The sequence below is a fragment of the Plectropomus leopardus genome, chromosome 12 (assembly GCF_008729295.1).
Source record: "Plectropomus leopardus isolate mb chromosome 12, YSFRI_Pleo_2.0, whole genome shotgun sequence".
In the NCBI taxonomy this organism is placed as follows: domain Eukaryota; kingdom Metazoa; phylum Chordata; class Actinopteri; order Perciformes; family Serranidae; genus Plectropomus; species Plectropomus leopardus.
Genome location: NC_056474.1, coordinates 26,786,198 through 26,798,015, shown reverse-complemented (window position 1 = coordinate 26,798,015; position 11,818 = coordinate 26,786,198). Strand labels below are relative to the sequence as shown.

Below are 11,818 nucleotides of genomic sequence, written 5' to 3'. Positions count from 1 at the left end.
CGCGTCTCTGTCAGGACTACACATCTCACACGTGAGTTAAACTGAACTACATGTTGTTGCTTTCTGTTAATTCTGTTTGTATCTCCTTGTATCATATTTTGCACAAATGACGCTAAGTGTCTCATTAAATGTTCTGTAACAGTTTGTTAAAAATGTCCTCTTGTTTCGAAAACTGTCGAGCCTGTTTGTGTCGCAGCGCTCGCGCGGTTAGCATGGACGCCTCCTCACGGTTGTACGTGTAGCAATCGTCTTTTAGCCAAACTCCCTTTCCAGAATATGTCAGTATAACTTGACACTGTTATCGGCAAATATATTGACCTCGTAAAACATAACTTATGATATTTTCCAATTTAGTAGTAGCCGGAGGTAAATTCGGCATACATTACAGTTACCCAAATCCCTTATTTGCATTTAATTTCTTACTTTGCCTCCCTAACATTGCCCTCAGTTACACCGTAAAAAGGCACTGACCGATCGAAAACACGACAGTCAGTACTGAGATACTCAGCAGAAACAGAAAATATTAATTTGTAAGTCTAAAAAATGTATCAAGTACAGAAAAAAAGTGTTTCAGGGCATTTTTTTAAAAAAAATTTACCGACAAATTTAAAGAAATGTAGTTTTATTTAATTCCTCGTAAGTTTTTGGTCTGTTTATATTATGTCATTTTAATTATTAAATACAGACAAACTTGTTAAAAAATATTAAGTTCAGTACTTACTATTGCTATTAATGTAAGTTAACAATACTCTGTGTAGCTACAGTATCACATCAGTCATGTTATTGCATGAAATACTTGTATTTGCATTAAAACCCAGCGCTTTAGTAATTAAAAAAAATTAATGTACTGTAGATAAAGATGTGCTGTTTGATGAGTCACATTTCCCCCTCATCTTTTCAAAACTACAGCCTGAAGTTAAAACTCTCCAGAAGTCACCCTACTTGTAACTTGCATGTTGTGAGGTCCAAGCTATGCTGGCGAAAACTGAGGAAAGGAAGCCACAGAAAGGAGGAGGAAAGAAGAGAAGACATCCTGGTGGAGATGGAGAAGGAGAGGAGAAGAAGAGGAGGGGAGGCAAAGAAGGAGAAGCGGGTCAGGGAGACGGCGGCAGGAAGCGCCTGGATGCCCTGAGTGTGGGCTATTTCCGCCGAGTTGGGGAGAGACTCAGTGAAGCTTTTGAGGATAATGAGGAGAAAGGTGAGAGAGATTACTTCATATTTGTCACTAAATATCAAACACTGCCTGTGTATGATCTCTGTAACCTTTGTGCATTTTTTTATGTTTCTTCCTTAGAGATGTTTGTGGAGAACGTCCTAACAGAGGTTAAAGGTAAAGCGTCGGTGGTGGCGATGGACCGGACAGGAAGCATCACTCTGCAGCGGCTGCTCCCGCTCTGCAGTCTTGATCAGGTGGCGGAGGTGCTCACTGAACTGGGTGGAGAATTGGGAACAGAGTTTAAGGCGGTCTCTTGTGACCGGTGCGGCGGTCATGTAGTGGAGAGTGCAGTCAGACAGATATCCAGGTGGAGCGGTGAGATGGACATGTTTCATTTCTGAGCCGCAGTATGAAAACACTTTGTAGTAAATAGGTAAATAATAACTCAACTTTGTGTATTTATTCATTTTTAGAGTCGGCACAGAAGGAGTCATCTGCCACCATAGAAGAAGAAGAGACCTGTGGAGCGTTGGAAGCCCAGGTGTTGTCTTTAAGTCAGGTGGTGAGAGACAACTGTGCAGAGTTCATCAGACATGTCCATGGCTCACACGTGGTCCGCACACTTTTACACGTGCTGGCAGGCTGTCTGGGACCACCCCGCACTGAGGCCCGTCCAGGTATGCATGCGCGCGCGCGCGCACACACACACACACAGACACACACACACACACATTCAGTGCTTCGCCTAATACAGGACTCTCAAAATCTGATCCCGTGGGCCCTTCCTCTGACAAAAAATGAGTACCTCCTCTTATTTTGTCACTTGTCACTTATTTTTTTACTTGTCACTCCTATTATTATTCTTTGTCTAACTTAGGTAAGCAATCATTGCTCAAATTTTGGGCTTGGTTAAGCCATGGAGTCAGTTTAAACAATGTTTAGAAACGAAATGACATTTGTCCATGATCCTGCAACATCTTTGGAGTTGAAGGATGAGTTGATTAAAATCAGCAGCTACTATAAAGATATCATCCGTTTGCTCGGCTGTGTTTGCTGCTGGTATCCTTCCATTCCGGCAATGCATTTTTTTGAATTCAGTGATTTAACTTAGTGATTAGCTGAATCTAATTTAATCATTTTTGAATGTGATCTGTATCATGATAGTTATTAACGTACAGTTTCATGATATCTTGTGAAAAATTACTTTTTCCTGTACATTTACAGATAATGTTGGACATACAGAAATCACACAATCTGAACAGGACAACAATAAACATAAATATTTACTGCAATAAACATGAACATGCCTTTTCAACGCACTTTCAGGTTTGGGTTGTTTTTTAAAAAAATGTGTTTCAAATGAAGTACGACCATTTAAAGATGAACGTTCCACCACCAAACCAAATCAAGAAACATCACTCCCTTCCCAGTGTTTAACAAATTATTCAGAGTGCCTCCCCCACTTTTGGATCACAGACTGTATAATCACAGTCAGTGTGTTAGTGAGTGTGCCAAGCTACACTAAGCAGTAAGTAACTTTCAGATGATTTTAGAGCACCAGCATGCACCTGTTCCTTTCTCCTCATGTGGTGTTTTCACCTCACAGAGTTTGAATCCCCCCGGCCCCATGAAGCTGTTGTTGCTGAAAGCCGGTGACCCTACATCACCCAGTGTCTGGCAACATTGACTCCAGTCAACCCCGGTCAGACAGAGAGAGAGCTGTCTGAGCGGCTATTCAACCTAGAAAATAAGTAATTCATTCAATTGTTGTGGTAGTCACCTCACTCTCAGCTTGTTTACAACAAGAAAGAAAAGAAGAAAATAAAGCTTTAGGTCTCTTTGCTCTGTCTGTGCTCACTCTCTAAGGCCGTCCCAGCGTGTCAGCATCTCTACGCACAAACACACACAGGCTTGTCGCCTTAAGCTTGTATTCATGTTGTGTTTTGTTATTCTTGTTTTTTTTTTTTTTTTTTCAGGTGCAAAAGAACGCAACGTTGCTCCTCAGCTGACAGACCCCCCTCCCCCCCCCCCCCCCCCCTTTGAGATTCCAACGTCATTTTGGTACGAGCTGAAAAACCTCACAGAGGCCTTGATGGACAACGTTAATAGTGAGTCATCTTTCATCAAATATTATCAAGAAAATGGCTGTTTTATGCCTCTGTGGCAGCGAAAGCTGTGGCTAAAGGCGTTATGTGTTTGCGTTGTCTTTCTTGCCCATTCTTGTGGATACAGTTTCTCGAAAACACCTCATGGGAATATCTTAAAATTTGGCACAAACGTCCACTTGAACTCAAGAATAAACTGATTGGAGTTTGGTGGTCAAAGGTCAAGGTCACAGTGACCTTGCATTGTACTTGAAGGTGTTTCCTAAAATTTGGCACAAACATCTACTTGAACTCAAGAAGGAACTGATTAGATTACAGGACGGGGTTGTCAGCTGTGCAGGAGCTTGTATAACTTCATAAATGGACGTGAAATAGAGTGGAATATGTGCTTATAAATATGAAAATACAGCACTCATATCAGCAGGCAGCGGTATGCTTAAGGTTCAGTTAAGGCTGGACTATTTTGATGCAGGAAGAATGGACTAGTTATAATTATCTCTGTTAGAGAAAAGTTAAAGTGTTATTCAAACTGCACTATTTTAACTGTAAGATGTTTTTGTTGGACTGCTAGATTTGAGGTTTGTTACTGTAACAAAGAGTAACTGTTTTGTTAAGTGACTTGAATTTACATTGTTTTATTTATTTTGCTGTTGGATTGCTAAATGTAGATTGCACTACATTCCTTTTACTTGAGAGGAACAAGCTCTTGCATTAATTTTATTTTGGAGAGACTTTATATCAGACTGTAAAACACAGATTACACACAGACTGGGCTATTTTTTGTTGGGGAATAATGCCCTGCAGTGTATGGCAAGTTTTAAAATGTTATTTTTGGTGAATTTGCTGTTATATTAATTGAGAAATAAAAAAATAATAGTAAGATCAATAAAAAAATAATCAATAGATTAATCGATTAATTGAAAAAAGTAAACGATAGATTAATCAATAAAAAAATAATCATTAGGTGCAGCCCTAAAATGAAATACTGGTATCACCTGATGATTTCTGAAAATATCATAAACATTTTTTTTAACTGACAAAGTGACAAGGTAAGAAACATCAACCCGTAGTTGAGTAGTTTTCTTATCTTGCACAGTAAATAAATATTACATAAATTAACCCTTTGAAACCTGAGTAAATTGGCTTGGTTTCTTTCAAAAATGTGAAGAAGGCAAGGAGCACAAAGAAGACATTTACCAAAAATTTAGCTAGACTAAAACACAAGAGAATTATCTGAAATTTGTGATTTAAATAAATAAATAACATTTTAAAAAATAAATAAAGTGCTTAAAAATATAATTGTTTTGTGAAATAATATGACATATAATATAAATATGTTATTATGATAATTATAAATATAGTTTTCTCCTGGCTTTTGTCTTTTTTTACCACTTTACATGTTCCCTTAGTTTTTTAAAAATAATTTTCGAAACCTACTGATTTCTTGCAATTTGTGAAACATTTCTTACCGAAGTGCCCATTGTCTTTCATGTTTTTGAAAAAAACTGCACCAAGTTGCTCTGGGGTTCAAACAAATCTTGTGAAAGGCATCTGAAAGCAATGTCTCCAAGAGTATGCATAATATGATGTTAAGTCCACCACAAAAAGTGACCTAATGATCACTATAATAAGGTGGGTGAAAAGTGGATATATCAATATCGGTATCGGATATCGGCCTATTGGATATTGGCTAAAAATCCAATTTCATGCATCCGTGCCAGGATCATCTGTGCTTTGTGTGTTTGAAGATGTGTGTTAAACATCCATGTTTTCACAGAAATGGATGAAAACTGTAACTTGACTGGTATGTTGAGGCATACAGCTGCAAGGCTGTAATTCTAGTTAGTTTCTGTTTCTACCATATTTATGCAATTATTATTCATTTAGACACCTTTTTTTTTGCTTAGTTTTAGCCATAGTTTGAAAAAGCAAAAACAAGAATGTGTGTATTAAACACTCAATGGTTGTGTCACGATCTTTTATTAGGGAGTACTAGAATTTCAACTAATCTGGCAGACTTCCTCATATCAGCAAACACTGCCAACAGTGCTGCCTCCCTCTTTCTGTATCTGCTGACGGTGCTGGCATTTTTCTTGGAATCAGAAAAACAGTTAAGCCTGTTTAATGCAAGTGAGGACTCACAGGAGAGTCAAAGAGGAAATGCTCAAGGGCTGTTTATTTTCCGCTGTCTAGATTGCGTTTAGAATTCAAATGATAAATGCAACCTTGCTGTTTTTAATTTCAAAATAAAATGAAATGGTCAATAAATAACCTCGGGGTGAGTGCACATGCTGCGAAGAAACCTAAGTGGCTTTTAACAGAACTCTTCTGCACAGGGACACATTTTTAACGCACCAAACAGAACACAAAGTGTCTGTTTTAACTGGAGCGAGGTCACATATGAATCTTAGAGGCTGTTCTTCAAATCTGCAGTGGAAGTAATGGAGGCTGGCACAGCTGGTACTACTAATCATAAGCTTTACACGCATCATGAAATCACTTCAGTTAAAATTAAACACTAAATGCGCTGTGAGTGTGGGAGTAAATAAGGGCTGTAGCTAACAGCAACTTTGGTACAAGTGTTTTCTGCTGATATTTAGTAATTTCAGGGAAAAAAAGTTTTTCATATCCAAAAGTCTAAATGTGTATTCAGTCATTTTTAAATCCTGCACAAGTTTAGGTCCACTTGAAAGATTTAAAAAACATCACATGAGTAAATCATGTCATGTTCATTGTTTAAGCTGAAAGGTAACCTGTGAGATTGGTGACCGGTAGTAGGGCTACTGAGCAAAACTTTTTGTTGTTTAATGTGTCGTGCATATGCACAAGGATGAACATGCACAGCATTCCTGCTGCAGTTTTCACACTATTCCACTGATCTACAGTTGGTGGAGACCTTAGAAAGTATTAAAAAAAACAAACAAAAAAAACGCCATCATGACGTCATCCATTGGTTTTTGGATCGGACTACTGATTTGAAACCCTTAGTTTGGCATTTTGATAGTCCCCATCATAGATTTTTGAAACCAGGCATGATGAGTAGTGACCATATTTGGAAGAGAGGGTGGAGCTAATCCCCCAGCTGGTAGCCCTGTCATCATAGTGCATGGTTTAACCCTTTACACGCTTTTTACGCTTCATTTTTCAATTTTTTTTCTCTGTATTTATGCTTATGGCATACATTTTGTTTAATCTTGGAATTTCCAGCTCAGCTCTTACAATAAGTCTAAAATACACTGTGTAAACATAGATGTTATTGTTGAGTGCAAAAAAATGCACCATTGAAACCCATGCAATTTTTGATCCCACAGCCATCAAAGCATAAAAACATGCACTGTATTGTTTCTGGGTATCACTCTGGGCATTTGCCTTGGAATTGTTTTTATATGTATTTTTTCACTATTTTTCACCTGATAATGTAATTTTTTACCATATTTGGCATATGGAGAAAATACATGCTATTTCCATGAGGTGCACATTCACATGTCAATGTGTCTGCTAACCACTGACATATCCCAGGCTGTGATCATCAAAAAAACATAATCTGCTTTACATGTAGTACATTGAAAATTGTTCATTGAACAGTGAAAATTCAAAAATGACCTGAAAATGTCCAGAAATGTTACAGAAATATGTGTTTGTGCATGTATATCAGCACTTTTTTAGTTCATTTCCTATTTCATTATTTTATTTTACTGTATTATAATTTCTTTTTTAATAAGTTTCAGGTCATTTTCTTGTTGTTGTGTGTAGGGGGCAGTATTTTATTTTTTTTTACTTTGGTTTATTTTCAGTTTATTTTCTTGTGATTTTTTTCTTAACAAATTTCTTAGTAATTTTGAGTAATTTCATGTTAAGTTACTATCTCAGTGTATTGTAAAGAAATCAAGCCATTTGCTCAGGTTTCCAAGGGTTAAAGCAGCTTGGGGTTACCATTTAGCTATGAATGCTGGCAAACATCACAAAAATAGGACTTTGCTATTTTTTAAATATTTGGGGTTTTTTGGAAGGAAATATAGGGGCTGCTGATTTTTGAGGTGTAGGATGGTGTATGACAGTTTCAGAAATCTGATAAGAATATAGGTATTTAAATATAACAACATAACATCAGCAATTTTATTGTGGATCCCTGAGGTTTGTTTTTTCACAAATCGAGTGCAAGATGTAAACTGGCTGGGACTTTTTACAGTGTAAAAATCATATTGTTGAAATGGTGATACTGTTTTCAAATAACCTAAAACCTAGTTTGTCATTTCCTACCTAGAGTTAATGGTTACTTACCTGCCGACCTATACACCCATACTGATGGGCCTATATCTGCAAAAAGCTACTATGGACCTGGCAGATTTATTGGTCTCGCTCTGAGAGGAAATGCATTGTGTGCAGTGTGTTTTGGTGGGAAACACTGAAAATAAATATGACTTTTCTCTCCCTGTGTGTCTCTGTCCTTCCTAGTAAGCGTGACAGATTCTGTTGCCAGCGCCGCGTTCCAGACCATGTTGACTGTGAGTCACAAAAAAAGACCGAAACTGTGCAAACAGCTCCTCAAACGCATCATGGAGTACCTGACAAGTCGCAACGCTGCTCCAGGAGTGAGGTCAGAGACGACTCCTGTGCTGTTTTTCTTTTGTCCAGGAGTGAGTCGATAAGCCATGGCGTGTTATGTAACTCCTTGTTTGTATTTTTCACTCCCTTCAGTCCCCTTCTGGTGTTTCTTAAGGACCAGGCCTCGAGTCACCTCATTGAGACCATCATACAGCTGTCCCACAAGGCCCTCCTTCGGGACCTCTACAAGAACCATCTCAAGGGTCAGCTGGTTGACTTGGCCCTCCATTCCATCGCCAACTTCCCCATACAAAAGCTCACCGCCGCCTCGGCCAAATACAAACTGGTTGGTCTTTATTTTATTTTATTTAATTTTTACAGCACAAATGTTGCAGTTTCATGTTGTACAAGACAAAAACAAACAAATGAGACACACTAGACAAATGATTAACACAAAAGCACACGATTCAAAAGTGATACATAGAAGACATAAGACGGACAGTACAACTACGGGTCGACCGATATTGGTTTTTCAGGGCCACTTCCAATTTTTAGTTAATGAGACCAATAACCGATATTTGGAACCAGTATGCATTTACAATAACAAAAAAAAATCTTTCTGTCAATATTTAGAATTTGTAATATACCAAAGTCCAACATTTGTTTAAATACCTTTTGCAAATGTTCAATCAAAACTGAATCTTTCAACATCATATACAGCAAGCTCCCAGCAACATTTTTTTATAAAGTCAAGTGAAAATTTAGATAAAAAATGAATAGTAATAAAAGCTCCTTGAGGTTTTACAAAGTTAAAGTTCCTCCCATGCTGACGCGTTCTTTGCATTTAATGACTTATTTTTATTGGCGATTATTAAAATAAAACGCAGATACAGATAATCAGCAAAATGCCAAATATCGGTCCCGATAATCACCAGGCTGATAATCTGTCGACCCCTAAATACAACGTAAAGCTACGCAAAGAAGCACATTATTTACAAAACACAAAATAAAATACTACACACTAAAGCGCATCACAAGTGAATGCTTGTCAAATTAAAAGTTATAAAATCCGGAGTTCACGGTCAGCGAGTACAGAGCTGAGCAGCTTTTAACCGCCTTTGTCTGCCTGTCACACGGTGCGGGGTGTAAATCAGGATTTTGTGATGGCAAGAATGACTTGATTTTCTCTCCGTCTGCCCGTAGTTCCTGAGGTTGTTTGACGAGCTGGTTGAGGGTGTGGAGGCCATCTTGGCCGCGGGTCACATGGGCGTGATTGTGCGACTGGCCGAGAGCTGCGCAGAAAGCGGGGAGAAGCAGGAGGAGTTGATGCAGTGCCTTCTCAGTGTAAGCATCAAAGGGTGTGATTGAGACGTAACGGCCCACCTGGGTCTTAAATCAATAGAACAACACCCTTGTTTTTATTTTTCTCCCTCTTTACGACCGAAATCAAAAGTGCATAACAACGCTATAAAACTACTTATGCTTTGATTTGTGGGTAATGAATTTGTTGTTGATGGGTTACCTCCCAGGCGTTCCACTGCGCTGAGCCCGGCTCTCGCCTCGTCAGCTGCCTGCCTCTCTTCATGTCCCTGACCACCTACGAGGTGTACTACCACTCTGACACAGCAGAGGGCAACATAAACACAGAGGTGAGCGACACAGCAGGCTGATCCATCTGGGGCTGGATTTTAATTGTGGTCTAGACATTTTAGTGTAATAATTAATATTAAGCTGAACCACAGAGGAAAAATGAATGCACCTTTCAGCTTGTCGATGTTGAATAAATGTTCACTGAGGTGTATTTCTGCTCTACTTTATCATCTCTAGGTGCCACTGTCCTCCATCTGTTACCACGGCTCCCGGCTGGTGCAGGCGCTGGCCAAGTTCAAGGAGCGCTCCCTCCTCCTCAGCAGCCTGCGCACTCTGACCCCCGCCGACCTCCTGACGCTGGCGTCTGACCCGTCAGGCAGCCACGTCCTCCAGGCCCTCATCACCACGTCCAGCGACAAGGGGAGAGGCAAGATCCTCAAGAGACTGGAGGTATGATTACAGTGACATGATAAGTCTATTATAGGCTAAGAAGAAGCTGTCACAACATTGAGATTTGTAATTTTAGCTATTAGCAGCTCCTGGTAGCAGGTTTAAACAGTAGTACTGACATTTAACAGATGTTTTGGCAGATAAAGCTTGTCACTGGTTTTTGTTTTTTAACCCTTAAGGCCTGCTTTAATGTTACACACAATGCGCTTTTCAAAATCAAGAAATTTAAAAAATATTAGACATTAATATTGTTTTCTACTTTTGCTGAGTTCATTTTTTAACAAACATCAGTCCTAATCATAAATATCAAATATTCATCAATTTTCAGAATTTTAACCCTTTCAATGCTAGGTGTATTTTTTTTTTTTTAGCACAATACCACTTTGTTTTTAAATGAAAAAACAAAAACAAAAAACAATTTCTTTTCAATGTAATTTTGCAAAATTTATTTTTTTTGGGATATGTCAGTGATTTGCAGCAACGTTGATTGTGGCCGTGCACCTAATGGAAATAGCATGTATTTTCTCCATATACCAAATGTGGTAAAAATGACGTCATCAGGAGGAAAATAGCTAAAATGACAAATTCCAAAGCGATAGCCCAGAATGACACCCATGAATAATACAATGCATGGTTTTATGCTTTGATGGCTGCAAGATCAAAAATGTCAGTTCGAATGGGTTTCAATGGCTCATTTTTTGCACTTGACAGTATAAATGTAACCATTTTGTTTATACAGTGTATTTTAGACCTATTGTAGGAGCTGAGCTGGAAATCCCATGATTAAACAAAAATACACAGTCTTGCCAAAATCTATGCGATATGCATGAGCACAGCTGAAATGATAAAAAAGAAGAAGGAAACGTGTGTAAAATGAGCCAAACAATCCTTGAGGGTTAATCACTATTAAATGGGAAGTATTTTGCATTTGTATTTGAGTTGGAAGGAGGATAGTTACACGTACATCACATGTAGGTGCAAGACTGTTGAGAATCTACAGACTGACTTCACACTATACGTATATTTCAGTGGAAAACAGATGTGGTTTCCCAGGATGATTAACATCGCAAAACAATGCTTAAAGTAGTACGCACACTCATGCAAAGAACCTTTTGGAGGTAGAGATAACTGTGTGTAAAATATATATGTTTATCAAAAACATATTTTTTAAAAAGTAAATTTGTTGAGTTTTAAAGGAAATATTGCAACATTGTACATAACAAAAGATATTAAAAGCATATTTCAGGAAAAAAAACAGAATCCACTAATCTACATTACATTTTTCCATTAACATTATATGTACATGCACTGTAGCTTATCAACAAGAAACTATACTAAAAAAATCTAAATGCATAGATGTTTTAAGTTATTTTTTATTCTTTATCTGGTGTCAAAGTGCCAAGAACTTTTCTGTTTTAAGTGGGACATTATCATGACATATCACAACTCTTTTGCTTCTTTTTTTATTATTGGTCCTCTCAGGGTCAGTATACTCAGATGGCCTGCTCCAGGTTGGGCAGTCGGGTGCTGGAGGCCATATGGAACAGCGCCTCAGTCAGTCACAGGCAGAACATCGCACAGGAACTAGGTAATGCCAGTCTACAATTCTACAATTCTACAATTTCATTTAGCAGACGCTTTTATCCAAAGGGACGTACAACACAAGCAATAATTTAGACTTCCCACAATTTAGTCATCCCACAAATCCTCACTTTAAGGGGTTTCTGGATATATATGTCTTACATTTAGTTAATTTAGTTTTTAAATTCATTTCCCATCTCCTCTTGCCTTTCAGTGCCAAGTGAAAGCCAACTGAGGTCAGATCAGTTTGCTCGGCACGTCTGGGCCAAATTTGCCCTCTCCCACTTCGTCCACAGGAGAGCCCACTGGCAGGAAATACAGACGGGCGAGTCCAAGAAGCGGAAGCTTTTCAGTGACATCCTTGAGTAAAATAAATGTTTTACATATTTAT

At 38.4% G+C, this 11,818-nt stretch overlaps 1 protein-coding gene across 1 annotated transcript; it reads left to right on the top strand.

Moving 5' to 3' along the window:
* LOC121951671 (nucleolar protein 9) lies at window positions 1-11,818 on the top strand. The gene is made up of 12 exons (XM_042498098.1): window positions 1-31; window positions 910-1,198; window positions 1,295-1,531; window positions 1,630-1,833; window positions 3,133-3,264; window positions 7,717-7,858; window positions 7,960-8,152; window positions 9,010-9,150; window positions 9,336-9,455; window positions 9,634-9,846; window positions 11,329-11,434; window positions 11,642-11,818. The coding sequence occupies exons 2-12, from the start codon at window positions 973-975 to the stop codon at window positions 11,794-11,796; spliced, it is 1,869 nt and encodes a 622-aa protein (XP_042354032.1). The 5' UTR covers window positions 1-31; window positions 910-972; the 3' UTR covers window positions 11,797-11,818.